The sequence below is a fragment of the Hyaloscypha bicolor genome, assembly GCF_002865645.1.
Source record: "Hyaloscypha bicolor E unplaced genomic scaffold K444scaffold_118, whole genome shotgun sequence".
Classification (NCBI taxonomy): domain Eukaryota; kingdom Fungi; phylum Ascomycota; class Leotiomycetes; order Helotiales; family Hyaloscyphaceae; genus Hyaloscypha; species Hyaloscypha bicolor.
In genome coordinates, this window is record NW_020194620.1 from 1,771,885 (window position 1) to 1,798,902 (window position 27,018).

Below are 27,018 nucleotides of genomic sequence, written 5' to 3' on the forward strand. Positions count from 1 at the left end.
CGTACTTGGAAGGCAAACCGTGGTGAAGGCGTGGGAAGGCGCCAGAGGAATAGGCTCAGGGATCTGAAGAGTGGACATCTGCCGATTTATCGCTTCCTTGGACATCCCCTTTGGCTTTGAACACGCACAGGCAATAGCTATGACTAAGTGAGTGCTTGGTTAACCACGTGGGCTCTGCCCTGGATGTCGATGCTTCAATGGGATACTTTAGAACCCTCGCGGTAATAGCTGACTCCCGCCTGGCTTTCGTTCCACTACAAGTGAAAGCTGGAGATCATATCTGCATACTTCTGGGCTACTCCGTGCCCGTAATTCTCAGGCCAGTCTCCGGCACGCAGCAAAAAGAGTTGTGTTTCGTGGGCGAGAGCTACGTGCACGTCATCATGGACGGGGAGATAATGTTGATATTGGACGGAAAAGATTACCCCTGTGGTCAAATTTACACTCGTGTGACCAAAAGGAATTCTTTGCCACAATACTCTAAAGCTAAGATTGAACGACATTGAGAAGAGAGAACTCTTCGGTTGCCTTATACCAGCTGAAACTACCTATGCATTGCAAACCTATCCTCGTGGGAAATATCAAGGTGTCACTGTTTCCCATTCAACGGCAACTATATGAAAAGCATACCTGCTCAGGAGTTTCCCTCCTATCATCGTCCGCTGAAGCTTCTGCCTTATTCACCAAGAAAGCTTTGAAGCTTGGATACGTCTGCATATCAACAGCTCCTCCACTAGCCCAAGTCATCACGCACCATTCCAAATTCTCAAATTCTCCGAGTGAGCCCGCCCATGCTGTTACGGCATTTTCAATCAAAATTTTGATCTCCGAGCCTCGCTCTCTTTGGTCGAGATGAATCGCCACAAGTTCCTTCACCTTGGGCGGCGGCAGAAGCCACACCTCGTCGATGTCTTGGCTACCGATCTCCAGTGGCATCCCCACCGTCGGCCACTCCCCATCATCGTAGATGTCCCGGATCAAATGAAAGACGTCGGGAAGGATATCGGCTGCGAGATCAGTGAAGTATTCTTCTTCTTCAGTAATCCACCGGACTTCGGAGCCTGCGAAGAGCGGTGGATCTGCAATGATGCCGCCCCAAGAGGCGCCCATGCCGTTGGTAGCTGCGAAGAAGTCTTTGTAGTCGTCTGGAAGGGAGATGTCGAGGCGTTTCTCCAAGGCGGCTATGTCGTTACGAGAAAGAGGGTCTTTGAGGATGGTTGTGAGATGCTTACCTCCATCTGCCTCCCCGCCACTTTTTTCCTCTTCTTGCTCCGCTCCATACATCTCGTCTCGGTAGCTTTTAGCAGCCTCATTGTTCGCAGTGTTGTGTGAGATGATTTGCACCAGCTCGCCCACAGACTTATCCCACATGCCGCTCCTCTGAACCCCTTTCTCGTACCGCGTTCTGAACGTCTCCAGGACTCTGCCTCCAAGCTCTTGAACCTTCTCATCTTTCACCCCCTATCGCCTTCGCAAGCGCACCACCCTTCAACACCTCCCACGCCTTCGCTGACCGCGTCAGATAGACGATCATCTGATTAGCATGCAGCCGTTCCGCGATCCAACCCAGAATCTCGTCAACCGCCGGCAAGCCCTCTCCAGCATGGGAATCTCCCTGTCCCTGTCCCTGTCCTCTCAACACGACAGCAATCTCCAACGCCTTCACCAAGATCGAGCTCTTGCTCATAGCCATCCCCCCGGTCGTCGCGTCAGCCACCCACTCACTCCCCTCCCCCGCGAAGCCCCTCAATTTCTCAACGCAACCTCTCAGCCCCGTCTCGTCATACACCTGCTCCCCCTTCTTCTCAAACCCTGCAATCTCCCAACAGCTCATCTCATACTGCTCCGCCAGTTCAGCCACTGCGTCCCGTTTCCGCTTGCGGCCTTTGCCTTTCTGATCACCGGGATCCGCAGACGACTGTTCCTGTTCCTGTTCCTGTTCCAAGTGGACAAGCGCCTCCTCGCCTTCAGGCCAGGTCCCCGTCAGATCCCAAACTAACCAGAGAGGCTTGAACACAGGCGTGTTTGCACGGTAGAGAGGAGCATGTTTGTTGACGAGACTGATGAGCTGCCGCGCTGTGTCGAGATAAGCTCCACCTAGAACGGCGAACTCGGCAACGAAACCGTAGAGGGTGTACCCGAGCTCGTGGTCCCCTGTGGTGCGGAGAATCTGGGCCGGGTGGAACCTGGGATACATTTTGGATGTGTGTCGGTGAAGGATGCTGTGAATCTTTAAGAGTTTGTGACGGCTTCTAATGTGGAGGTCAACGTTGGGGTCTGCTGGAGAAGGGGGCGCTCATTCTCCCTCTGGTTAATGAGGTAATATAGAAGATCATTGGCCAGTCTGAATCTGTGGGGACGCAATACATACGGAGGAACTAGTGGGACAGCTTCGAGTTGATCCTTCTGTCGATCCACCGAAGGCAGCAATGGCACAGCCACCCCGCACTCACGTAAATAGGCGGAACGTTCCCCGCTAAAGGACCTTTGACCTTGTCAACCTCTAGTGTTTTCAACCGTCTATACTTAAGCTCTTGTATACTTCATCTTGCTCAAGATTACAACATTGGAACAGCTTACTCAACCAAATTATTCAGCAATATGTCATTAAATTCAAACATAACACTATCTCCAACGCTCCTCAAGTATTACCACTCTCCCTTGGATTAACACTCCTACATCCAATGTTATCCTCACTCAACCATCCACATAGCTACTCATCTAGCAAGAATCCCCAGGACAGCCAGCCTGCGTCCCATAGATATCACCCGACTTACCAGTCAGCTGCAAGATGGCGCCGATGACGCCACCCATGCCCTCACCAGCAATCAGACCCGCCGCAACGGCATAACCGTAAAGCTCCCAGTTCTTCGGCTTGTACTTAACCCACAGCGCCGCAATAACGGCACCAATCAACGAGGCATTCGTGAAGACCGGGAGAGGGATGACGAAGGAGAGTGCGATTGCTCCCCAGTTGGGAAGGTAAGCGCGATATTTCTCGCGTGGACCGACAAGGTAGAAGTGACGGAAGGCGACCTGACAAACAGCGAATGCGCCCATAACCACAGCGAAGATGCCCGAGGAGAGAGGGATCGGGATCTTGGGTTGGGTGACAGCTTGCGCTACGGCAGCCCATGCCGCCACTGACGGGGCCAGGAAGGCGCAGTGCTCGTACTGATCGGGATGGAGGATGCACGGGTAGGCGGATGTAAAGAGCACGAACAGGCCAGGCGCCAACCACACGGAGATGAAGGTGCCAAAAGCTTGGGCGTACCATTGCTTTATTGGGGGTGTCCTCATTAGGAAACCGGTTCGGAAGTCACCCGTTAGACTTGTTGCAACGTCTGCAGCTCCTGAAGCAATACCACCAGCGACCAAGTTGAGCTTTTGGGCATGCTGAATGGCGCTGGTGCTGTACCCTCCGCCGGCTGTAGCTCCACCGAAGACGAGCTGCGATGCTTTCGAGGCGGCAGTAAGCGGCGTTTGATCAGTGACCGCTCCGATCTGGACACAGAGGAACGAGAAAAAGAAACCAAGAAGGCATGCGAGGATAGTTAATCCTGGGTGCATTTGCTATTCAGTATTCGTTAGTCCACGACGTCGAAAGGCAAGAGAGGTCGAATTACCCATTGGAAGTGGCAAATAATCATCGCGATAACAATGGTAACAAGCAGACCAAGCATCCACATCCAGTTTTTAACTTGATCTTCAGGTCTGGTAGGGTCTTCGACGACGTCGGCATTGTTATGTTTAGCGGCGTGTTTCTCGATGAATGGGTAACTCTTGCCGCGCCTCTGGGCGGATGCCTGGAGTGAAGCGCAGCCGCTTTGGAAGAGTGACTTGAATGCGTAGGCGATGATCTTGTATTGAATGAACAGCTCAGCCAAAGACACACACACCATGATCATGACACCACTATCAATACTTTAGCGGGTCAAACGGGATGTTGGAACATGCAAAACTTACGGCCAGAGCAGCCAGTATCTAGGGGAAGGAACCCAACCAGGTGCTCCGATCTTGCTGAGTGAGGTGAAACTCATGTAACCTGACCACTTGGGGTCATCGGGGGGGAAGTATGGTTTTCCCACGCAAGTCCCATAGTGAACCAAGAGAGGACCGATGATACCCCAAGCAAGCACCGACCCAGCAAACATGGAGATGGCTGAGTTGAGACCGATCAGCATTCCGCTGCCAATGAAGGCCGGTGTCCACTCGATGAACCATCCCCAGTTCTCGATATTCAAGGCCCAATTCTTGTACCCACTCCAAATAAAGAACCTGAAGAAAATCAGTTAACGACCCTTAGTTTTGTTCAGGTGATTGGACCATACCATGTGAAGACGTGCCAGTCATATAATATACCCACAGCATAATATGATACTACTCTGTGGATGAGGGCTCCAGAGAACGCAATACCGATCGCCTTCAATTTTGACATTGCTTCTTTAGCACCAGTAGCTGAAGCATGCATGGTGCGAATCGTCAAAGCAGTTGCAGTTGCTATGAAAGTCAATGTTATTGCCCATATCCTGATTGTCGAAAAAAAGGCCACTCACGAGTTGGGAACATCATTTTCAACTCTCTCGCAACCTGGATAACGAAAAACCTTCGCAGAGGGGTCACGAAAAAGAGGCCAAAAAAAGAGCAAATGATAGTGATGGTGAAGATCCTTCCAATGTCCTGCTTGGGACTGTCGCTCAACAAATCCAGCTTGTACATAGCAGGGAGACCCGCAACGAAGATGCCAGCAATTCCGCCGGCACCTGTGGCTGCGGCCTGGACGATGACATTTTCCTGGGGCCCAAAAGCTCCCCCGAGAATTGGCACTCCTGGAGTCCATTTGGAAAATGACTTGATGATACCGTAACCAAAGATGGCACCGAATAGCGTAGAGCTGAACGTGAAGCCAGTCTTCAAACCTGTAGGAGGTTAGCATTCTATTATGCCCGAAGGAGCTTTGATACAGTACCCAAGTAGAGATTGGATGCATTGACCAGAGATCCAAGAATGACGCCAGTGACAATAGCTCGAATGGTCAGAATGTGGTCTTCGGCTGCAATCTGGTCGTTGATAGGGAATGGTTTGTAGAGATCTAAAACCTCTTCCTCCAAGAGTTCCTCCTTCAAGGAGTTCTGATCGTGGTCTCCACGGGGAGCTGGGTTTGCGGAGAACTCTCCGATGTTGATGTTATGAGAAGCAGCATCGTAAGGCTCATGCGAGGTGACCTGTGCTACGCCGGCCTCGTGCGTCTTCTCGTTGATTTCCTTGCTGTCCGGACTGGTGACATCCACGAAACCAGCACTGGCGATCTTCTCGTCCGCCATGTTGTGTGGCTATCGAGTAACTGTGAAGCTCACAAAAAGCTGGCTGCCAGGGAGGGGATGCTTCACTTATGAATTCAACCGGGACGAACGTGGCGAATGTCGCGGAATGCTACATCCTTCGTGGGACGTACCACGAATAGTATTCGCTTGAACGACCCAGATAAGGGTCCTTCCTGAAGTGGGGTCTGAGGATATTCAAGCTCATCCAGTAATGCCTGGGCTACCAACGAAAACATTGCCAATCCCCCTTAACCGCCCTTAGCCGGCTGGAAATTCGAAATAAAGATTGCTGGGAACAGGCATCGCAATTACCCGGAGGCTCTTATCGCATAAGAAGCGGTGTTTGGGCTGCAGAGCTGCATCTGCTGGCCTTGGCTGCTGGTTATATTAGGAAGGTCTGGAATATAGATCTACGTTCTGGAATACGAAAAGAACACCCACGGACCCTTAGACCCAATCGACCTTCGATAATTGGCATCTTGGCGTGTTCATCAACGCCCTCCGAGAAGATCGTGAAGTGCCAAGCGAGTAGCATCTCACGCGAGCATCGCCGACTCATTCCCAACTTCATCACCTTCTTCATCCGGGTGCGCCTCCCTTGATCAATTGCCATGAACATAGGGAACCGCATATTGCCAAGGAGAGATAACGCCTGATGGTCGGCCGTTGCGACGCATTGGCTTGTGCTCCATCTCGCAACTTCACAAGAAGGCAGCTGCTGCGGATCAACCACGACTTTGCCGCCTTGGCATAATGTAATTAGTGGCTAGTGGTTGGTGCCCTCTCTTCCTCCACAAGCCACAGTCTCACAAACGGCTGTATCGCCGAGATTTGGGCGACAAAGCGGTGCCACAAGACCAAGCCATGCAGAACGCGAGAATGCTTGTTTTCATGAAGAGGAGGCATCGCACGTGAGAGCATCTTTGTGGTTGTGTACTGTACTACAGTAGCGCCTGTGTTTGCCCTGAATGCGGAATCTTGCCCCGTCTAACAACCTCGGATTCCAATTCTCGAAATACGTAAAACCAGAGCACTGATGATCGGAGTGTTGCAACCCACCTTCCTGTCTGACAAGTGACGACCAGACAATCTAAGCAACTTTCGTCCTCCATTGGCTCTTTACTTGCTCCAATCTGAGCCGATCGCTGATCCTCATCCTCGGAAGTGCACGTGTTGCGAGCACTCAGGAGCTGGGCTGGGAGAGAGCTGAGGGTTGAATCGTCTCCTGGATAGTGGTCGACTTCGTGCTGCCTGTACGCTTGTTCCCCGAAGGCTATATTCCTTTACCTGATCCTGCTCTGCGAAAGAATCCAAACGAGATTCAATACTTTGCTATCGCTGGTGTCTTGGCCGCGGTGCGCCTTGAATATCAACTGTTGTCGTGGACAATGTTGCGAACCAGCCGAGCTGTGGCTCATTTAAGGTTACCGGGAGAAGAGGGAAGCTCGAGTAACCATAATGGCCTTAGGCATCTATATGTATATGGGCACTCTCTGACAGACTACAATCCTACCAACCTTTCCACCCAACCTTCTTTTCTGTAACCTTACCTGGTACGCGGGGCATTTCACTGGAACTGCGCATCCTTGTTTCAAGATTTCAAGGGACAACGGCAAAGTGCAAGAGACGACAGACGCGCGAAGATGACGGAAAGAGCAGTTACTCGGTGCTGGTTCCTTGGGACTCTTGCCCAGAGCACACTACTTGCACAATTCTCCGTCTCGGCGAAACCAGCAAGCAGTCTTTCCTGCCCCAACCAACCCCCCTCCCACACCCCCCCGCGGTCGATTGAGGGTGTCGATTGGGGGCCAGACTGGCCACAAATCAAAAGTAGAGGCGCTCGGACAGGAACACCAAAACTCCGACTTTTTCTTTAATTTAATTCAATTTTATAAGGAATTAATATAATTTAATACTTGCTTAATTTTATTATAGCGCTAATTAAGGGCTATTTAAATATAAACTTTTTATAAACTTTGGTTTAGTAATAGCTCTTTAAATTAAAAAAGTTAAATTTTTTACATTTTTAGCCTAAAGGCAAGCTTAAGAAAGCCTGGAAAGTTAGCGGATAAGTCCCTAAAACTAGATATAAGAACCCTGTAAGCCCATACTTTATAGGGCCTTACAGGGCTCAAAAACTAGAACTTAATTAATTAGTATATAGACTCCCTTAAATTAAAGTACTATTTTAAGGAATCTTTTTATTATATGTTAGGAAGCACGTGATTATAGTACAAGGGTTATAATATACTAGCTGATACTTATATTAAAAATCTAACTTAAGATTTTAAAAGAGCTTAGGTAGCCAATTACAAGTCGTCAACACCCCTGCCCCAATCGACACCCAGGGGGGGTCGTTTTACATTTTCCCCTCGATCCAATTGAGATGGAAAAGTGGCTATAAGAGAGAACACCCTTTAGTGGTCCCTACCGTTTTAAGAGGAGTAAGGTAGAGCAAGTAACTTGCAAAGCCAACCATAGACAATAAAAGTGCCTTGGGTTATAACTGGTGTTAGAAATAGGAGAAGAGGAAGCATGACAAGATCTGGTCACGTGTCACGATTTCTGCCCCACTTTAGGTTCCGCCTCAAAAGCAGCCCCGCCAAATCCGATCATCCAACATCTCATCAATGCCAATTGGACTCCAAGCTCCTTGTGTGTAGTTCACGATATTAACCAAATACCCTCATCTTCAAATTCCATCTGGGCAGTGTCTGCGAAGCTCCCAAGATGTCTCCAGCAGCCATAATCGCACCGTCTATTCTGTCTGCCGACTTCGCGAATCTAGGAGCAGAATGCTCCAAGATGATTGACTCCGGCGCTCAGTGGCTTCACATCGATATCATGGACGGGCATTTTGTGCCAAATATCACGTTTGGAGCTCCGGTTGTGACGAAGATTCGAAGTCATGTTGACAAGCCGACCGCGAAGCATGGGAAGGGGACCTTTGATTGCCATATGATGATTGCAGAGGTACAGGTCTATATTTCACCAATTGGAAGGTTGTATACTAACCTCTTTTTAATACAGCCAAAGAAATGGGTCAAGGAATTTCAAAAAGCTGGCTGTGACCTCTACTGTTTCCATTACGAAGCTGCAATCTCTAGCACAGCAGCAGAGAGTCCGGAATCAACGAGCGAACTGAAGACGAGTCCGAAGGAGATGACTAGATATATTCATGACTGTGGGATGTTGGCAGGCATTGCTATCAAGCCAGATACGAAGGTTGGTGTTTTATGGGAGATCTTGGAGACGAAGGAGGATAAGGAACGTCCGGATGTGAGTGATCAGTGCTTCAGGAGTTGATCAGGATCGAGACTGATTAATTGCAGATGGTTCTGGTCATGACAGTACACCCCGGCTTTGGCGGACAGAAATTTATGGCTTCAGAGTTACCCAAGGTTGCAGAATTACGAAAACGGTATCCGGACTTGAATATTGAGGTCGATGGCGGATTGGGCCCTGGAACTATTGACCAGGCTGCCGATGCAGGAGCGAATGTCATTGTAGCTGGAAGTGCTGTGTTTGGTGCGAAGGATCCCGCGGAAGTGATCGCCAAGCTGAGGGAAGCTGTTGACAAAAGGAGAGGGAAGGAATCGTTGTGATTCCGGTGTTGAATTGGGAAGCTAATCAAGATGACTGGACATGGGGCCAGGTTGAGAAGAACCAAAAGGTCAAGGGGAAGGGAAGGAGCAGAAGAAGTAAGGCTGACTAGAGTTCGCTACGACCAATGACGATGAACATAATTCGAGAATTCAAGCCGTTCTGACTGCATAGAATTCATGCAGCCAACTGCAGATTGTGGTTTCTGTTGCCCCAGGTATTTCCCAAGGTACGAATATGCTCTGGACGAACTTACCAGTAGGCGTCTCACCGGCTATGAGCTATTCTTTGTTCAGCTCGGACTAAACTCGTCAAATCTTCTCCACCTGATTGGATTGGCCAAGCCGTCACACCCGCAGTCCGACCGGCTCCAACTTAAGGGATTTGAAGAGGCCCGTATTTCTTATAAAAAGAGGAACACTTGTTCCCTGCTATGGATCCCGAAAGATCACCGACTAATCAATGCCGAATGATTGGCTGTTTCTCATCGGATCTGGGGTCGTGGCTTCGGGTCGTCATATTGCGGGGTCATCCCTGAGCCGTGGCGCTAGAGCACGGCCATTTTGAGCGGCATTTCAAGGGAATTCACATCGCCAACTATAATTGAACCTCCTCTTTCTTTATGTTTTCTATATGAACATCCACGCAACCTCCATGTTCCAATATTTTATGATATATTGAACCTTTTCTCTCCTCGTCGGAATCTCCCACAGCTAGCCTCGTCACAACGATGGCGGTGACAGACATCATTCTCACTCCCTGGACAATACCCATCGCCCTTCTACTCTTCTTCGTTGTCCCTTACTTCACTTCCAACACAGAATTGGGAGATATCCCAGGTCCATTTTTTGCCAAGTTCACAAGACTATGGTTGATGCTCCAGGCTCGACAAGGGAAGAGATATCTTAGCGTTGATGAAGCCCACAAGAAGTATGGGAAGCTTGTCAGGATCCAGCCAGACCATGTTAGTGTAGCAGATGAGTCTGCTATCCAGGAAATCTATGGCCATGGGAATGGTTTCTTGAAGTCGTGAGTATATCAAGTGCCTCAGATTCTCCCATATAACAGGGTACAATAAGTAAGATTATTGTTTTATCTTATATTAACATTATTCTTTCCGCAGTGACTTCTATGATGCTTTCGTCTCAATTCAACGAGGTCTCTTCAACACAAGAGACAGAGCAGAACATACACGGAAGCGGAAGACAATTTCACACACCTTCTCCACCAAAAGTATCGGTCAATTCGAAACCTACATGCATCAAAACCTCGACATCTTTGTCAGACAATGGGACACACTAAGTAACAATTCTCACGGCCAATATGCCAAAATCGACTGCCTCCACTGGTTCAACTACCTCGCGTTCGACATGATCGGTGATCTAGCATTCGGCCAACCCTTCGGCATGCTAGAGAAAGGCAAGGATATCACCGAAATCAGAATGACGCCCGACGCACCCATCAGCTATGCCCCAGCGGTCCAAGTCCTGAACCGCCGTGGTGAAGTGTCTGGAACCCTCGGCTGTCTCCCGCAGCTCAAGCCATATGCCAAATACCTTCCCGACCCATTCTTCAGCCAAGGACTTGAAGCTGTCCAGAATTTGGCTGGTATTGCGGTGGCACGAGTCAGCCAACGGCTAGATGGGAAGCAAGACCCTGGCCGTGTTGATCTCCTCGCGCGACTTATGGAAGGCAAAGACGAGAAAGGCGACAAGCTTGGCCGCGAAGAACTCACTGCCGAAGCACTCACTCAGTTGATCGCCGGCTCCGATACAACATCAAACACTTCCTGTGCGATCCTTTACTGGGTGTGCAAGACCCCTGGTGTGTTAGAGAGGCTGCAGAAAGAGCTCGATGCTGCCATCCCAGAGGGTCTTGGTATGGATGTTCCAACATTTGAAATGGTGAAGGACTTGAAGTATATGCAGAATGTCATCAATGAAACTCTGCGCATTCATTCTACCTCCTCACTTGGCCTTCCTAGAGTTGTGCCTCCTGGAGAAGGCATCACGATTCTAGGCCACCACTTCCCAGCTTACACCGTGCTCTCCGTACCAGCATACACAATCCATCATTCAAAGGAGATCTGGGGACCCGATGCGGATGAGTTCAATCCTGATCGCTGGAACGATTTGACAGATAGGCAAAAGATTGGGTTCATTCCCTTCAGCTATGGCCCGAGATCTTGTGTTGGACGAAACGTGGCGGAGATGGAGTTAGCGCTCATTGTAGCGACTACTTTCAGGCGATACGAGTTTGATCTTTACCAGAACACGCTGGAAACCAGAGAGGGTTTCTTGAGGAAGCCATTGGAGTGCATGGTAGGGATCAAGAAGAGGAAGAATATCTGAGTTGATGGTACGGAGTTCTGAGGCATTCTGGTTGCATCTATGGGCTTGCACAATGAAAATAGTTCGTCATCTATCTGTTCAAGTATTTGCATCTCAATCTTCTGAAAGCAGATGGTTCATTGTTAGTGTTTTGTTCTCCTTGTCCTGAGGGTGTAGATTGATGTCGAAGGTTTTATTCGGAGCCAGTTCCCCCTTTTATTAAGCGACGACACACGTCACTTCCCCTTTGGCTACAGAAAAGTCTCATTTCGGGCCGCAGGCGCAAGTGGCCACATAAATTTCCCGACCTGCTTCGGTAAACCGCCCTTTTTCCTTCATCAACACCAAGCCTGGTCTCCACTTCCCCAACTTCGTCTTCAACCGAAATTATCGAGTCCACGGCCTTACCATTAGCTGACGACGATTCTGTGATTCCCGTCCAGCCCTAAATACTTTCACAATTACCCCCAGAGAGACTCACCATGATTTGGGTGTACCTCCTCGAAATTAGACACACAATCGTACCGCGACGGCAATATGTCAAAAGTCGAGATCCTTGAGGACTGCCCAGTCGTGCTTCACATGTGTCACGCAACCAGAGAGTTGGCACTCCAAAGGTACTGAACCGGAAATGAAAGCAAAGGGATGGGACATCGCTAAATACCAAACTTTCTGTCAATTGCTATCTTTCCTGAGAAGACATGGCGTGAAACCGGCGCGCACAGTCGGGGACATGTTTACTCAGATCCTGGCATACATAAAGGATCACTGTGGCGAAGTCGAGAAGATCTCGAACTTCGCCCAGTACAGCAAATGATGACGACCTGTCATATCTCCTTGCTGGTTTGGTCCAACTTCTGATACCCGCCTGGTCAGACCTTTTCAACACAACACCCAAGATAGATATGGTTTCAAGAAGATGCCATTTATCAAAGATCCCCAGCTGAAGTTCCTTGCGATCAAGTTGCTACCTCAATCCGAGCACTTGCTCGTGAAACAAAAGCAGATTGGCATCAATTGGCACTTCCCAATCTTGTATTCTGCTTGGCCTATTGATCACCTTTTGCCGATAAATGGAGAGTTGCAGGAGATTTTGCCTTTTTATATTTATTACAGTCGCTGACGCTGCTATTTCCCAGAAAACGTGAGATTATAGAAGTTGCTCGAGACACCGAGGGCCTTTTGAAGGCACATGTAAGTCACTAGGAATGGTCCTTTGCTTTGGACACTAAGTCGGAGCAATTTCGTGAAGAAATGGGTGCCCAATGGTCAAACGTCACCTGGCGAGTAACGGTGCCTGCTAAGCTATCCTTGTGGATTCTCGCGATCCTAGACTGGGAGCAAGAGGAACGGCAGCTTCGTATGGACAACCTGGACGTTGGCTCCAAAGTGGAAGGAAGTCGAAGACAAACTTTTTCCGCAGAGAAATTCGATACCACAAAAGAAGCTATTGGAAAATGGTGATGGACGCATATTCCTGGCCGCTCTGGAGATAATGCGCTCACTGGATTGTCGTTTGGTTCTTCTTGCTGTGGTATAGAGTCGGCAACGACTTCACCAACATCGAGTGTTAAGGGATTTGGGACTTAACATAACAGAATTTCATTGTACATAACTCTAAGTCCAAAGATCGGGCTCAGCTTTGATTTGGGATATTGGAATTAGTGGCGCTTTTTCTGTCTGCGTCGAGACAGATGAAACGTTGATATCAATTTCGAAATTTCTCTGCTTGAAGCCATACAAATATGAACACAAACTCAAACGGCAGATGGGAACCTTGTTCCAAAGGATATGACATGCGCACCATAGCCTAGGTCGAAGCAGTTCAGGATATGGGTCGGTTTATTGGTCTATGTGCATCGCAATCTTGTCTTTGTATGCTACGCTCGACGGATGAAAGGACATACGAAAATGTCGAAGGGGTATACCGTGCCACCAAGATCAGAAACTCCTAGCAATCGCTTTCTATACTCAGATCTCGGTCTTGGCAAGCTTGTCAGCGACCGCATCGACCTCGCTATCGTCCTCCTGGGCAACTGGCTCTTCTTGAGCTTCCTCTGCCTCCTCCAAAAGCTTCTCTCTCAACTCCTCGGCTTCCTCTTCCTCTTCCTCCTCCTCGGACTCTTCATCGCTTTCGTCTTCGAGATCGCTGAGACTGTCAAGACCCCAATCATCTTCCATAATGACTTCGCCAGCCAACTTCTCCTTACGCTCCTCCAAAAGCTCTCTCAAGATCATGATCGACTGATCCTCCTCAGAGAACTTGTTTCCGTTGAGCTCGATCTTCTTCAATGCCGGCAAGGCTTTCTTAGCTGCATTCGTAAAAGCTTCCAAACCCTTCGCCGTGATATCATTGTACTGCAATCTCAGCGTCTCAAGTTTCTTATTTCCTCCCTTCGCCAACGCATTAGCAACGGCCACACCACCCTTGGCGCTCAACAACGAATCTCCAACGCCAAGTTCCTGAATCTCAGTCCAACCAGGGGCAACAGTCGCTAAAGCCTTGGCACCAAGTATCGTGAACGTATTATCCTGTAAATCCAGCACCCTGATACCCCTCGCATGTCTCAGACCGTCTGTAAGAAGGTGAGAGATACCCTCTTGTCGAATACCATTCTGAACCATCTTGACCTCCTTAACACCCGTGTGCAAGCTATATGCTTTCGCCCATGCTGTCATGCTACCGTTTTCGAGTCGATTGCGGCCACAGATTACGGTCTCAAGATCTGGGACTTGCTTTCCTGCTTTCCGTGCCTCCTCTTTCTTGGCATGCAAAGCAGAAAGCGCATCTGCAATCAAGATTCCGGCATGAGGACCAAGTCCATTATTATTGAGGATGAGATGTTGAAGAGGCACGTGCGACGAGAGGAAGGCCACAAGGGGAGCTTGGGTGTTCAGTCCAAAGGCGTTATCGTTGAGATTGACAGTATGCAGTTTCGGTAAGGTGAGCAGTGATGTAAGGAGATGGGAGAGTGCTTGTGGGATTTCGTTGAGGAGTCGTCCTGTAAATATATCTGCCAGGTTCGCGATCTATCCGAAGAGTCGGTCAGCGCAAGCTCTCATGTATGCGAGTATAATATGGAGATGGGATCACACCTGTAATAACTTCTTGGTTTCCAGAACCTCTCCGAGCACTTTGCAGGCCTCCACTCCCAAAGTATTCCCCAGCAATCGAATCTCCTCCACGTCGTCCATCTCTCTGAGGGCCTTGATATGTACCTCAACATCCTCCTTCGTGTCCAGCTTCAACCCCTTCCCCTCTAGCGAGAAAATTTTCGTCTTTGGTGCCATATTTGCAAAGTGTGGTGTGTTCAGTGAAGTTGTGGAATTTTCGAGAGTAAATCTTGTTTATGGCTGCTGGCGAAATTGAAGGTTGGTGGGGCAAGAGCGGTTATTGACTTGAAAGCTGAAAACAGCCTAGCCCCGGAACTGGCAAAACTTATCACCGTGACATCTTTAAATGTCGCATTTGTCATTCGCAGAAATCGTCGAGGACCAACATTTGGATGTACTACTACCAGAGTCTACAAGTTGCGGATACGAAATATTCAATGGCTTCCAAATCAATCTCAATGCGTAAGTAGCCCAAAACAAACGCAGAATTCCTGGCTTACAAGTTCCAGAGACCGCCACTGGCGCAAATCTGGGGCAAGATGTCAAGCCAGCAGGTCAAGCTGCTGCCAACGTCAAGGTGACTGGTTCTTCCGGACCTACTGAAAGAGGAATTTTGACAATCAATAGCCATGCTGTGTATGCAAAGACGAGAAAGCTTTCCGAGACGAATGCATGCTCTTCAGCAATGCCAAAGATCCCCAAAAAGACTGCGCTTCAACAATCGATAAATATAAGAGTTGTATGGCAGGCTTTGGATTTCAGCTTCCTTAGCGAATCTTGGGGCTGGAAGAATTGTACTGAGAAGCAATTAGACTTGTACAATACAAACTGGGGCGTTGCATTGCTACGGCGCATTGGGATTTAGGTGGAGATTTTGGGATCAGGGAATCACAACTCTTGAAAAGATCACAGGATCTGAAGGATATCAAAGCTTTGAGATCATCGTTATTTCACGGGTCTACTATATGCCCATGCAAGGTGAAATCCAGCGTTCATAGGTCCATCCTTAAATGCCCAATCTTGGCCGAACTCTCCGGACGCCCTATTTTGGAAAATGCCGTGTCGAAAAAATTGGTATCATAGCCCAGCAAGTACACTCTGGATTCCTACACTTCCTGAATCATCTCTTCTCATCACGAATGCCCTGAAATCAGTCTTCTGCAGCTTCTTTCCAGCACCGCCTGGTGCAAAATTGCGTGACCTCTCACGAAGAGCTTCTGGCCCAATGATGAAAATGTTGCCAATTTCGCTCAATATCTCCACACCACCTTCGGCTTCCTTGCTCAGGGTCAATGTCTTCAGAGTCGACACATATTTCGAAATATCCTTGGTGACCATCAAACCACCTGTAGCACTCACTTGAAATTTCTTGAAATGCTCAAATAACAGATCTCGAATACTGATCGCAACCTCACTGCTGAAAACTTCTAAATTCTGGCCATCAATTGCCTGGGAGACGAGCGAATTGACTCGATTGAGGAAAGCGCAAATTGAGGAACATGTTGCAGTCTGCAGTGTTTCGGCGAGATCGGTGTCTTTAGGACGGAAATCCGCCTTCTTCTGCCCTGCTAACAGTTTGGTGACCCAGTTCAGGACCACAGCGATCGTACTGCGCATGATATTATTGGTCTTTGACTCAATCCTCTCTACCCCAGACTTCGTCTGAATCTCCATTGCTCGTCGTACTGTAGTGTTTGACTCGGCCAGACGGATCAAAACGGTGTTGATGAAACGTGACATAATGTTGGTTATTGTAATTGCTGGCTGCAAAGAAAGAAGATAGCTCATATCAGGCTCAGTTCTCAAAGTTTCTTGCGCAGTAGCTTGATCGACAGCCGCGTCTAGAGCTGTCTCAATATATACCTGACCCATACTCGTCAACAGCAGATTGAGCAGAGCAGAAACGTCCTTGGGAGTATCACTGCCGCTACCAAGTTCCAAAGCTCGTCGAACCCCCTCCGCAAGCCATTTGAGCATACGCTTAGAGTTTGGGACGCTGAGAACTCCATCTTCATCCGAGACCTCGATCTCGTTCTTGTTGTTGTCGGTGTCGCGAAGTCCAGCAACTCTCAACATCATGGCCTTTTGAGTTGGTGTAAGTTCTGACGAATCTAGACGGTCGATATAGGCATCCTTTGCGGTCGCTAATAGCTGCGTACCCTGCTGAGCAAGTGATGCCATGAATCCAGTCGGAGTCTTCTTTCGCCGTGAGTGGTAGATTGTGAATTTGAAGAGCAAGGAAGAATACAATTCTTCTAAACTCTTTCTTTCTCGATCGATGTAGGAATTTCCAACCAAGTACGGAACGAAAAGCTCCTCTAATTGTTGGTCCAGGCTGAGAGCAGTCTGAGCTGAACACGGTTCCGGATGTTCTGTCAAGCCGTGCGTCTTCAAATCCTCAATCAAGTTATTGATATAACTCCTCGAAGCATGCAATGAACGTAAAAAAGCGAGTGATGATATCGTATCGGCCTTCTCCAAGACCATCTCCAGTCGTTGTTGTATCGACTGCTGGAAGACTCGTTGGATGAATTTGGTCAAGACCACTTCGTAATAGGGGAAAGCCCGCTTGATGATGAAAGACTCATCTTGCATGACTACCCTGATTTCGTCGATCAGTGACTGCAAACTGGGCTCAACACCTGGGGGATCCGAATCCGGATCTGCAAGTTTTTCCCAAGTTTCATTGTCCGTTGTGACCTCTTCAGTGATCAGTTGACTTCGGTCAATGAAGAACTGATGCTGGTTGACGAATAATGCAACCACACTTGATCCTCCATTGAAATCGTGCAGAACCTTGGCACACTCCAACATATCATCGAAGTTCTGCCTTCGGTAACTGTCATCGAATTGCTTCAAGAGGTCCTTCTCCAGAGTTTCTGAGAACTTTTCGATCAGCTCCCTGGTGTTATGACCTCTGTAACCAACAACACCATTCGTGATTCCATTGACTTTCTTTGTGCCATTCGTCTGGGTCCATGAGGCAGGATCTAATCTTTGGCTCATCTTCATCAGTTGCCGCGCGATGACAGCGCAGCGGACTTTATTCTCCCCACTACTCTGTCTCCGGATCATCTCATCGAGTGACGTGAGCCGGCCCTCTTCGCTAACCTCCATCCAGCATTGTATTAAGAAAGTTGCGTCCAGTGCCCGTCGTCTTTGCTTGTCCAACTCCTCCAACCTTTCACCGATCTGAACAGCAATCAGCCCTCCCGCATCAGATGGTCGGCGCCCGTTCTTGTCTATTCTATTGATACCGTTTGGTTGATTGAGAGAGATGTCCAGTGCATTAAAGGAATCTATTGACTGGTCGAGCTTCCTTCCCAGTGTATCTAGTGTTGTATCGTGTTGTATCTCCGCTCGCCGTACAGATGTAAGAAGGTCGGTTTCCACTTCCCCTAGTTCTTCTGAAAGGCTTGCAAGTTGCGATAAAGCGTCTTCAATCTGTTAGCATGTGCCTACACGGTGGGTAGGGGCGCAATACTTTCAAAGGTCCTTATTAACGGTTTCGGATCGAACGCCTGCTGGGCCGGTCCTGATCGTCGATTGACGGGGATTGCACTCTCTGCAAGGTCTTCGATAAAGTCCCTTACAATGAAGTCTTTATTCGAGAAGTTCTCCAAGGTGAAGCTGGGACCTTTGGGGAAGATCGAGCGCCCGCTTCCAGTGCCACTGATCAAGGACGCCATTGAATACTCTGAAGAGCACCCAGAGGCTCTGCACTACATCGAGGCCTGCAAAGCTCCGTCGTTCATAAGCTTCGTCAACACATAGGAGCTATGCGCTTTACAAGTGTAACATTGGTGAAGTCAAATGGTCGTCGTGTGCAAATGGATGTGAGAAGGGCAGCAGGTTCCATCGGTGTTTCGCTTCGAACCTCCGATGTCCTCCCTTGCACTTTCAGCAGCCTCCCAGAATCTCCAGATCTCACCACCAGGCACTTCTCAACAACCTGGCAACATCTCCCTCTCATTTCTCAAGTTCACCACTCTCATTACTGGGTACTCTCCACAGCATGCCTCGCGCGACGAGAGAAATTCAGATTTACAGGAAGGATGCCAAGCTCAACCACAATCTGCTGACCCCAGCTGAACGAGAGAAGCTCCTCGAAGTACGTGTACAGTCAATCTTGCATATGAAATACTAACAGAAGCTGTAGCCATACCTGCCAACGCCTCCCTCGCGATCTCCCTCCCGTCGCAGCAAAAATGGCACCATCCCCACCATCCGGATTGAGAAGCCTAGAACAGGATCAAGATTGGGGGTTCGGAAGTTCCTGAAAAGCCAGCTGCATGCTCTGTGCTATGCCATCATGCACACAATATTCTCGGTTTACATACGGATTCGAATGGTATTTCATGCTGTGAAGGACAGGATACTGGCTATTCTATACTACCACCATCGAACGCCAGAGCTAATCCAGAAGGATGTCAAAGGATTGAGCAGGTTACCAAAGCACTTAAGTGTGATTTTAAGGCTTGAGGATGGGGGGCGAGGAGGAGCTGCATTGGAAGCTTTGGTGGACGAGGTGGCTGAAATTGCAGCTTGGTGTGCTTGTGTTGGAATTCCAATGCTGTCCGTACACGAGCAGAGTGGTAGGTGATGATTCAAAATCGACTTACCATTATTCTAACATAGTTTAGGAATACTCAAGGGCTATGTCCCAGCAACTCACAGAGCAGTTACAAGGAAGCTCTCGTCATATTTCGGCCCTCAACATCCAGCCGTGTCGCTACGAGCCCCTCACATACCCTCCATGGAATCGGCATCTAACACACCAACCACCGAAGCCCCACGATCACCAGTACCTCACTTATCAATTCTTCTGCTTTCAGCTGAAGATGGCCGAGACTCATTAGTGGATCTTACTAAAACTCTCGCTGAAATGTCTCAACGATCTAAGCTCTCATCCAACGATATCAGCCAAGAGCTGCTTGATGCCGAACTCACAGAAAGCGTTATGGGCGAGCCGGATCTATTGGTACTTTTCGGACCAACGGTAGAACTCTCAGGATATCCTCCCTGGCAGATACGACTTACAGAGATCTTTCACGTGCAAGATAATCATGGCGTTGGGTATCAGGTGTTCTTACGGGCTTTGTACAACTATGCCAATGCTCAGATGAGATTTGGCAGATAGAGCGGAGGAAAAAAAATCATGCTTTCCACAGTCTCATCTCGCGAAGGCTATTGTCCCATTTGTAGACGGGTCCTGTACCAACGTTGTAATTGTAATAGTTCTCCGTGCCTCCTTTCACCATGGCTCGTCTGAAGGTGATGTTGATTCTCCCTCCGTCGTCTGCGTTCTTTCCTGTTCTCTTTGGTATTGAATGAAGCCACTTGAACAAATTAGCAACTTGTTTCATGAGAGGGAAGGAAACTGGGAGGCAGCCCGGAGTATGTCTCATTCTCCCGACCAGTGGAATAGGGGACGTGGGGTATGGGACAAAGAAATAGGTTGGTCACGTTGGCTTGAGTCGTCCCTCTCATCAAGATCATGTCTCCGCTAGCTAGTGGAAGCTTTATTGGTTTCGTTTCCGGCGGTGGTGGCGTATTCTCGTTAGGAGCAATTGGCTTGTGCTTCATGAGGAAGTCTCTCCTGGCTCCAAGGGAGAATGATGCTATGGCTGGTAGTTCTCCAAGGAATCTCTCATCGTCACTATGATATGATATGCTGTCTGAACCGGAGGCATAGTAGTTGACCAGGCAGAAGTTGAACTTGCATCCCGTTGCAGCTTCGGTTGAGCGTCGAAGATCGTCCAGACATTTCGGGATAGGTCTTGGTGAATATTTGGCGTAGTCCTTGTCTATTTGCACCTTCTCGCCAGACTTTGCATCGACAATATCTCCGCTCTCGTCGAATCTTGACGTTTCGTCAAGCCCAAAAACTGTGGTATATCTGTTATGGTTCAGTTTTCAATTTGATCTCCTGGATCCAAAATGCCTACCTCGGTGTCCGAATTTGCGTCTCGACACCTCCACGCTTGATCTTATACTCCACCCTGTAAAATGGCAACTCGGAACGAAGGAATTGGAAGACTTGGCGTTCAAGATACTTTGGTATGAAGGGTTCAAAATAGAGAAGATCAAGATGGGCCTGATCTTTGATCTCCCTACCAATTGTGGATGGAAGAGAGGTCAACTCTTTGGAGATGGATTCTGGGAGATATGGTATTGGAAAGAGATATGTAGGATGTCGAGAGAATAGCTGTCTTGATTAGTTTTCGAGATGCATAAATCCCGTAGTTAACTCACTTGGTCTTGGACATTGTTCCCTTTCCCTTTTGAAGCCTCGACCTCTTCTGAGATCCTTGCTTTCTTCGCCGGAGGTTTGAAAAATGCGTCTAGAGTTCGCTTCTTCGTAGAATCAGACATCTTGTGTCAGTTAGCAGTTAATTTGTGTGTAACGTGAGGTTGACGAGACGTGTTGAACACTAGCCTCGTCGGTTGATGACATCAAGGTGACCAATTGGGGAAAAGCGTAGCCTCGTCGCGTTTTCATATGACTCGTCTCTCGAAAAGACAACTCAATTGCCAACATCATATCACTATGCAGCCATGGCAGTACGCTCACTCCCTGATGACTTGAAGAACCTTCCTGACGTTGAAATTATAGGACGAAAGCTTAGCTGCCAGATCCGAATCCATGTCTCTCTTTCGACCTCCTATGGTTCGATCAGCCAGCGCAACATTAAATCGAGCGCTCTTCTCCAAGACGATACCCATTGCCGCGGCGAGGGTCGCGAATCCTAAGAATATTACTAGATTTCGAACACAGTTGGACAAAAGCGGAGAGCTTGCAAAGCTTGAGAGGATCACGAATATTCAATTGGATCCTGATCCAGCGGTGGCCAAGAAGGGTGGGAAATGCATGCTGCTGAAGCCAGAGGTCAAACCTGAAGGTATGAGCAATAATGCGAGATCAAGAAACTGGAGGTTAATCCATTTCTAGATCCAACAACATGGAGTACAATTTTGCAAGAAGCTGTAAAGACAGAAGAGCTGAAGGTCATACCATATAATTTGACGGTTGATTACAATTACTGGACATACCGTACGTACGCTGGGGAAATATAAGAGGAAAAGAGAAGCTGACAAAATCAGATGATATTATGACATCTCTATTGCCAGAAGATGCTCTAGATGAGATCCCTGTTGGATTTGCAATTGTTGGACATGTTGGTATGCGTCCTTCCCTGAAGGATGGGTATTTCTAACACCGACTAGCACATTTGAACCTTCGAGACGAATATCTACCCTACAAACACGTTATAGCGGAGGTTCTCATAGACAAGAACCCGACAATTCGAACAGTAATCAATAAAATAGACGACGTAGGCACGCATTCAGAATTCCGAACTTTCGGATACGAAGTCCTTGCCGGCCCGGACGACATGAACGTCGAGCTCAGCGAAGAGAATTGCATATTCAAATTTGATTATTCAAAAGTTTATTGGAATAGCAGACTCCAAACGGAACACAAAAGGCTTGTGGATTCGTTCAATCCCGGGGAGGTGGTGTGTGATGTTATGGCAGGCATAGGACCATTTGCCATCCCAGCTGGGAAGAAGCGTGTATTTGTCTGGGCCAATGATCTGAATCCAGATAGTTACGCCGCTATGGTGGAGGCTATCAAACGAAATAAGGTCAGTTTTCGCCTCTTGTATAAGTTCTTCGCTTGTTCTGCCATGATGAGCATCTCCTGGCCTTCTACGGTCGTGCCAGTACCAAATTATTGGTTCTGAAGATTCTCATGGTCCATCTATCAAGTATATCAAACAATATTTTATATGCCAGCTAACTCTATCTAGGTTAGTTCTTCTCCTCTCTATCCCCTTCATCCATCATATTGCAATAATAAAGTGGTCGCACAACAGGCGGAACCGGGCCCATTAGCTTTTATGCAAGGACCGAAACGGCAGGCAGCTCATGACCCTTGATAACAATCTCTGAAGATACCCAAATTTTCATCCATCTAGCAAACACATCACCCTATCTAATATATCACTAACTCCCTCCAGGTCAACCACTTCGTCCGTCCCTTCAACGAAGATGGTCATACATTCATCCACCACGCAGCCGACTCTATTCTGGACCTCACCACCGCCAACCAAAACACCATCTCCATCCCCGCAAAACGCACATTCAACGCTAAACCCACCGACCCCGTCCCAAACCCCACAGTCCTCACGATCCCGCAAACAATCAACCACTTCGTCATGAACCTACCCGCTTCCGCTATCGACTTCCTCGGGTCCTTCAACGGCCTATACCACGGCCACGAAGAGCTCTTCGAACCCCACACCAGCACAAAGCTGCCCATGGTACACGTCCACTGCTTCTCGACCAAGAGCGAGGATAACGTGAAAGAGGGCCTCGAGATCTGCGCGCGGATCTCGGCGAACCTTGGCTACGCCGTCAGACCGGGGGATGAAGAGGTAGTCATCCATGAAGTCAGGGACGTCGCGCCGAAGAAGAGGATGTTCTGTGCTAGTTTCAGGATTCCTGCAGAGGTTGCTTTCCGGGAGAGGATTAGCAAGATAGATAGATAGATAAGTAGTTGTTTTGGACTAGAATACAGTTTTCCCTGGGTGAAGGAAGAGCGGCGCCGTGTTTTTGTTGTGCCGCTGCCGCTTTTCTGTTCCCCTGTATATCATCGGCGTAGAGCGACCTCGGTCTGCCGCTCTCAAATTTACGCCTCCTTCTCGGCTCACCTTTGCAACTCACACACGATATATATTCACGCACTTCCTCTTCGCAAGTATCTCATATGTTGCTATTACACACTGCATCTTTTCTTGTGCTTCTTGCACCAGTGCTGATGCCAATCCCTTGGTGCTTGTCCAATCCCAGCACTCATCGCGCAAGCCCATGCATTTGTGACTCGTGAAGTAGTGCAAAAGCCACCCCCCTTCCACAAATGGACACCGCTGGTACAGGCTTACCTATGAAGTAGCGCCGCAACGCAACGCATCTCCCATACACAAGTCGAAGGTGAAGGAAGCTGAGAACGAGGGAAGACGACCTTGCTACAAGGGAGTTGGTCTGTCTACTACAGGTGCTCTCCGTAGGAAGAGCAGCAAGAGGACTCGATGAGCGAAGAGGGAAACAGGTGAAGGAGGAACGATATTTGCATTGGGGGTAGCAGCGAGCCGCTTCTTCTTTCGAGGCACTTAGTATATGGTTGCAATCCAAATTGGCTTACAAAGTGAACCCATTTGAACAAGTAGATCAGCAGGTCACAAATGCAAAGGTAAGAAACGCCTGGTTTCAATCTCAGTCCGTCATTTAATATGTATCTCAACAGAAGGTAGCTAGCCAGCTCAGCTCAGCTCAAGCTCGTTATCAAAGGGAATATGATACAACCCAACCTCTCTCCCTATCTTCCGCCTCTCTCGTCTGATCTGCCCCCTCTCTCATAACTTCACACAAAAAGAAGAAAAAGAAAAAAGCCATGCCATCATCATAAGTTTCAGCCCTCGCTCAATTTCCCTTCAGCTGTACTGTTCTGTTCTGTTTTTGATCCGGTGAGGGATGTAGTGCCAAATTTCTAATCCATCCATCCCAGCCTTCCCATTGCCTTGCGTCAAATCCATCATAAGTCGAAGTGCAAGTCCCAAAGCTGCAAAGTGATCCCATCGTGTATATCTTGTCTCTCTCTCTCGCTCTCGCTCTCTGACTCCCCGACCTATCCCGCAAAAAAGGTCAAGTCAAAAACAAACAAGAGAAGGGCCGATGAAGGACGGCGGTAGAAGAGAATGTATCAACAATCGCTAAAAGCAAAGAGGAAATGCAAGTGTAGAAAAAGGGGGGGTATTGTAGTTTCTCTAAGTGAGTGACAGACAATGAGAGGAAACATGCAAAACGAGTGTCCTGTGCAAAAACCACCGACCGTCCATATGCAGCCCAGTTCATCCATCTTCCCTAATAAGATAATGCAGCCAGCCCGTGAACTCCGCCCCACTACTATCCCGGTATTGGTATCTCCTCCATATCCAGAGAGACAGTCCTTATGCGAAATCGATTACCCAGGTCGCTGATGAAGTAGATGGAAAGGCAAAAGCACGGTAAAAGCAACGCTGTCGTGATATCATAAGCAGACAAAGGAACAAACAAATGAGACTTTTGCGGGGATCGATATCTATCCAGGGCATGCCGGATAGATCATCAATCTGCGTCGTCATCCTCATCGTCGTCGTCATCTTCTGCACTACTTCTCGCAGGTGGTGCAGCTGTCTTTGTCTTCTTGCTGGGCGTAGCATTGTCCGTGTCGGCTTTTCGCTTCGTGCCAGATCCAGCGCCACCACCGGAAGTGCCTTTAGCAGGTGTCTCCAGTGATCCCTTATCACCTTCACCCTCGCCATCTCCCTTTGTTCGCTCGATTTCCGCAACTTCATCAGCAGTCAGGAACCGTCCGCCTGGCCCTCTAGGTCTCCTCATTGCATGATTGTGTCTGCTCTCATGCAAGTATGGTTTCCTGCCTTTTGATGTCAAGCGCAAAGCCTCTTCTAATCTTTGTCTTGCTACGCGACGTTTCAGGATTCGGTGAAATTGCTTTGCATTAACATATAGTGGAGATTCCTCTACAGCACCGGACACGAGTTCTGGGGACTGTGGGTGTTGTTGGTTGGGTGGCATGGGTGGCACCGACGGCCGAGAAGCGCCGTGGTTCATGATCGGTTGTGTATTTGGCACGGCTGGACTACCACCAACCTGGCTCATTCTCCGATTTTGTTGCGCGTGCCCGATCTGATTGTTCATCTGTTTCGGCGAGCGACGGCCTGCCTCTTGCTTCACTGACACTCCCCCACCCATTCTCGGCGAGGTTTGTGGTAAACCGGAATCTGGCAGGGTATATGGGTATCCTTGACCGGAAGCAGCCGCGGTTGCGGCCATTGCTGCAGCCTGCGGGGAGATACCGGTCATGCCATAATGCATGCCGGCTTGCGGAACCGGGTACGCGGGTTGGTAGTTCATGTGCTGCTGTTGCCCAGCTTGTTGTGGTTGAGAAGAGAGTATTGGCGATGCCTGGGTGTGGACGGCGTGTTGAGAGTGCATAGGTTGAGAAGGCGAAGTAATGGGGGCTCCGGCGCCTGGATGTTGACCAGAATTTGGGTAGCCTCCTTGAATGTGCCCTTGACTATGGCCGTGCTGGGCTTGCGCCGGCGGTTGATATTGCGCGTACTCCATCATTTGTCTGGTGTTCTCCTAGTCCGTATGCCTAGGAGAAGAGTGTTGATGCTTTGATTGTCGGGGCGCAAGTTGGATGGCGCGTCGACCAAGGTGACTCGAGATTGAAGATGTACTTGATAGGCAGAAACCGAGCGTCCGCTGTTGGCGCAGGCTGATATTGGTCGGTCAAGGACGGGGTATCTTCGTCGGGTCGATGTGGTATATTAGGTTGAAAATGGAATGTGCGTTGACTCGAAAGGAACGCGCTGGTAACTCTGGTCGAAAAACTCGAGGTGGCCAGCCTTCAACTAGTGAATAAGCCTCGTCGTCAATTCAATATGTGGGATGTGCTGGCAGCTGGTAGGTGTACACCGCAATTGACCGCAGCACAACATATGCAAGCTGATGTAGTCCGGGGGCGTTGACTAGGCAGGTAAGGCTTGCGGATCAGGCTCGAATCTGAGCACCCACGTGAGAGTACGAGGCGGAGTCTGCGCTTGAGGCTATTCGAGGAGGAGCTGGCGATAGCTTCACGGGCCTCCGAGTTCACGAGCCACTGGAGGAACGAGGCTTTCCCCAGTTAATTATTGACTGTTTCGAAATGACTACCCAACCACACGTATTAGTTTGAGTGTTTGGGCCAACGGTCGAGCAAGCGGAGGGGGCGGATTGGGGGAGGGGGAGATTCGGGACGATGTTGTTTTTTTGCCTTGACCAGTGTGATGCGCTGGCCATGCATTGGCGGGCATGCAAAACTAGGCTTACCTTGTCAATCAGCTTCACACGCCGATTCCTATATTTGTCGACTGTGGCGTGAGATATTTGGGCGGGCGTAGTCCTAAAACAGACCAGAGCTGATCTGCGCGGAGCGGATGATGCTGAGGCTTTCTTGTGATGCTGTTGACGCGCCGTGCGGCTGTGAATTTTCGACCACCGGCCGTATGGAGTCGTGTTTGCGAACGCTGCTGCGATGCGCCCTCGCGACAAACAGGGTCACTCTGGGAATAATCGAGAACAGCGCAGTTCGGGGTTGCGAGTGCCTAAGGTCGAGGTCACACGTCAGTACAAATTGGCCTCGAGGTCCGCAAGCTGCGTGCACGGCAGTCTGGCGCGAGCGCGCAACCGTGGTGATGATGGCAGCAAGCGTGGAGGAGCTCCATCACCTGCGACGAGAGTAATTCTCCGCACAGCTGCGCCTTTGGGACCGACTCACCTCCAATACTTGACGACAATGGGCTCTAGCACCAGCGTTTGGACCAGAGATTAATCCTTCCCGCAGGGTCTTTCAATCACGTTATGTGATTCAGGCCAATAAATGCAGCGATGAAGCTACTCGCAACGGTGATAGGGCTCCGACGGTGATGAGGCCGGTGTTTGGGAGCCGTGAAGGATTGGCTGTGTTCCGTGCAGGCCTCGTAGGCTTCCAAATGCGATACAAGGGATCAAATTGGGACGCAGCAGGGCAGAAGTTTCGA

General features: G+C 49.1%; 10 protein-coding genes across 10 annotated transcripts; 5 read left to right on the top strand and 5 right to left on the bottom strand.

Moving 5' to 3' along the window:
* Positions 1 to 254: 254 nt before the first annotated feature.
* Positions 255 to 2,197, bottom strand: K444DRAFT_632950 (uncharacterized protein; the record flags this gene model as incomplete). The annotated part of the gene is made up of 3 exons (XM_024883538.1): positions 255 to 548; positions 631 to 1,436; positions 1,483 to 2,197. 3 exons carry the CDS (start codon positions 2,195 to 2,197, stop codon positions 255 to 257), a joined length of 1,815 nt encoding a protein of 604 aa, XP_024733464.1.
* Positions 2,198 to 2,721: 524 nt separating this feature from the next.
* On the bottom strand, positions 2,722 to 5,324 carry K444DRAFT_645234 (oligopeptide transporter; the record flags this gene model as incomplete). The annotated part of the gene is made up of 6 exons (XM_024885068.1): positions 2,722 to 3,573; positions 3,627 to 3,915; positions 3,967 to 4,278; positions 4,332 to 4,500; positions 4,557 to 4,919; positions 4,970 to 5,324. The coding sequence occupies 6 exons, from the start codon at positions 5,322 to 5,324 to the stop codon at positions 2,722 to 2,724; spliced, it is 2,340 nt and encodes a 779-aa protein (XP_024733465.1).
* Positions 5,325 to 6,891: 1,567 nt separating this feature from the next.
* Positions 6,892 to 7,270, top strand: K444DRAFT_68241 (uncharacterized protein). Its single transcript, XM_024887725.1, has one exon. The coding sequence runs from the start codon at positions 6,968 to 6,970 to the stop codon at positions 7,199 to 7,201; it is 234 nt and encodes a 77-aa protein (XP_024733466.1). The 5' UTR covers positions 6,892 to 6,967; the 3' UTR covers positions 7,202 to 7,270.
* A 671-nt stretch (positions 7,271 to 7,941) lies between these two features.
* K444DRAFT_595178 (Ribulose-phosphate 3-epimerase) lies at positions 7,942 to 9,120 on the top strand. The gene is made up of 3 exons (XM_024878384.1): positions 7,942 to 8,297; positions 8,355 to 8,603; positions 8,657 to 9,120. Exons 1-3 carry the CDS (start codon positions 8,055 to 8,057, stop codon positions 8,927 to 8,929), a joined length of 765 nt encoding a protein of 254 aa, XP_024733467.1. The 5' UTR covers positions 7,942 to 8,054; the 3' UTR covers positions 8,930 to 9,120.
* Positions 9,121 to 9,657: 537 nt separating this feature from the next.
* K444DRAFT_536089 (putative benzoate 4-monooxygenase) lies at positions 9,658 to 11,278 on the top strand (the record flags this gene model as incomplete). The annotated part of the gene is made up of 2 exons (XM_024875350.1): positions 9,658 to 9,956; positions 10,051 to 11,278. 2 exons carry the CDS (start codon positions 9,658 to 9,660, stop codon positions 11,276 to 11,278), a joined length of 1,527 nt encoding a protein of 508 aa, XP_024733468.1.
* A 1,646-nt stretch (positions 11,279 to 12,924) lies between these two features.
* On the bottom strand, positions 12,925 to 14,616 carry K444DRAFT_654625 (putative Ran GTPase-activating protein 1). The gene is made up of 2 exons (XM_024885949.1): positions 14,354 to 14,616; positions 12,925 to 14,287 (listed from the first exon to the last, which is right to left on the bottom strand). The coding sequence occupies exons 1-2, from the start codon at positions 14,546 to 14,548 to the stop codon at positions 13,229 to 13,231; spliced, it is 1,254 nt and encodes a 417-aa protein (XP_024733469.1). The 5' UTR covers positions 14,549 to 14,616; the 3' UTR covers positions 12,925 to 13,228.
* Positions 14,617 to 14,753: 137 nt separating this feature from the next.
* Positions 14,754 to 15,637, top strand: K444DRAFT_567283 (uncharacterized protein). Its single transcript, XM_024877164.1, has 3 exons — positions 14,754 to 14,833; positions 14,881 to 14,948; positions 14,999 to 15,637. Exons 1-3 carry the CDS (start codon positions 14,764 to 14,766, stop codon positions 15,140 to 15,142), a joined length of 282 nt encoding a protein of 93 aa, XP_024733470.1. The 5' UTR covers positions 14,754 to 14,763; the 3' UTR covers positions 15,143 to 15,637.
* Positions 14,985 to 18,195, bottom strand: K444DRAFT_666158 (exocyst complex component Sec10). The gene is made up of 2 exons (XM_024887159.1): positions 17,856 to 18,195; positions 14,985 to 17,808 (listed from the first exon to the last, which is right to left on the bottom strand). The coding sequence occupies exons 1-2, from the start codon at positions 18,058 to 18,060 to the stop codon at positions 15,449 to 15,451; spliced, it is 2,565 nt and encodes an 854-aa protein (XP_024733471.1). The 5' UTR covers positions 18,061 to 18,195; the 3' UTR covers positions 14,985 to 15,448.
* A 191-nt stretch (positions 18,196 to 18,386) lies between these two features.
* On the top strand, positions 18,387 to 22,923 carry K444DRAFT_645239 (uncharacterized protein; the record flags this gene model as incomplete). The annotated part of the gene is made up of 8 exons (XM_024885069.1): positions 18,387 to 18,482; positions 18,531 to 18,966; positions 19,015 to 19,471; positions 21,008 to 21,273; positions 21,324 to 21,425; positions 21,476 to 21,553; positions 21,599 to 22,017; positions 22,393 to 22,923. The coding sequence occupies 8 exons, from the start codon at positions 18,387 to 18,389 to the stop codon at positions 22,921 to 22,923; spliced, it is 2,385 nt and encodes a 794-aa protein (XP_024733472.1).
* A 1,615-nt stretch (positions 22,924 to 24,538) lies between these two features.
* K444DRAFT_654629 (uncharacterized protein) lies at positions 24,539 to 25,561 on the bottom strand (the record flags this gene model as incomplete). The annotated part of the gene is made up of 1 exon (XM_024885950.1): positions 24,539 to 25,561. One exon carries the CDS (start codon positions 25,559 to 25,561, stop codon positions 24,539 to 24,541), a length of 1,023 nt encoding a protein of 340 aa, XP_024733473.1.
* Between the last annotated feature and the right edge of the window lie 1,457 nt (positions 25,562 to 27,018).

Bases quoted from the DNA above. Each gene is read 5' to 3' on its own strand.
- K444DRAFT_68241 (XM_024887725.1), top strand. From the start codon at position 6,968: ATGACGGAAAGAGCAGTTACTCGGTGCTGGTTCCTTGGGACTCTTGCC.
- K444DRAFT_595178 (XM_024878384.1), top strand. From the start codon at position 8,055: ATGTCTCCAGCAGCCATAATCGCACCGTCTATTCTGTCTGCCGACTTC. The intron at 8,298-8,354 runs GTACAGGTCTAT...TTTTTAATACAG, and splicing joins GCCATATGATGATTGCAGAG to CCAAAGAAATGGGTCAAGGA. The intron at 8,604-8,656 runs GTGAGTGATCAG...GATTAATTGCAG, and splicing joins AGGATAAGGAACGTCCGGAT to ATGGTTCTGGTCATGACAGT.
- K444DRAFT_654625 (XM_024885949.1), bottom strand. From the start codon at position 14,548: ATGGCACCAAAGACGAAAATTTTCTCGCTAGAGGGGAAGGGGTTGAAG. The intron at 14,288-14,353 runs GTGTGATCCCAT...CTCTTCGGATAG, and splicing joins AAACCAAGAAGTTATTACAG to ATCGCGAACCTGGCAGATAT.
- K444DRAFT_567283 (XM_024877164.1), top strand. From the start codon at position 14,764: ATGTACTACTACCAGAGTCTACAAGTTGCGGATACGAAATATTCAATG. The intron at 14,834-14,880 runs GTAAGTAGCCCA...TACAAGTTCCAG, and splicing joins TTCCAAATCAATCTCAATGC to AGACCGCCACTGGCGCAAAT. The intron at 14,949-14,998 runs GTGACTGGTTCT...GACAATCAATAG, and splicing joins AAGCTGCTGCCAACGTCAAG to CCATGCTGTGTATGCAAAGA.
- K444DRAFT_666158 (XM_024887159.1), bottom strand. From the start codon at position 18,060: ATGGCGTCCTTGATCAGTGGCACTGGAAGCGGGCGCTCGATCTTCCCC. The intron at 17,809-17,855 runs GTATTGCGCCCC...AACAGATTGAAG, and splicing joins GTTAATAAGGACCTTTGAAA to ACGCTTTATCGCAACTTGCA.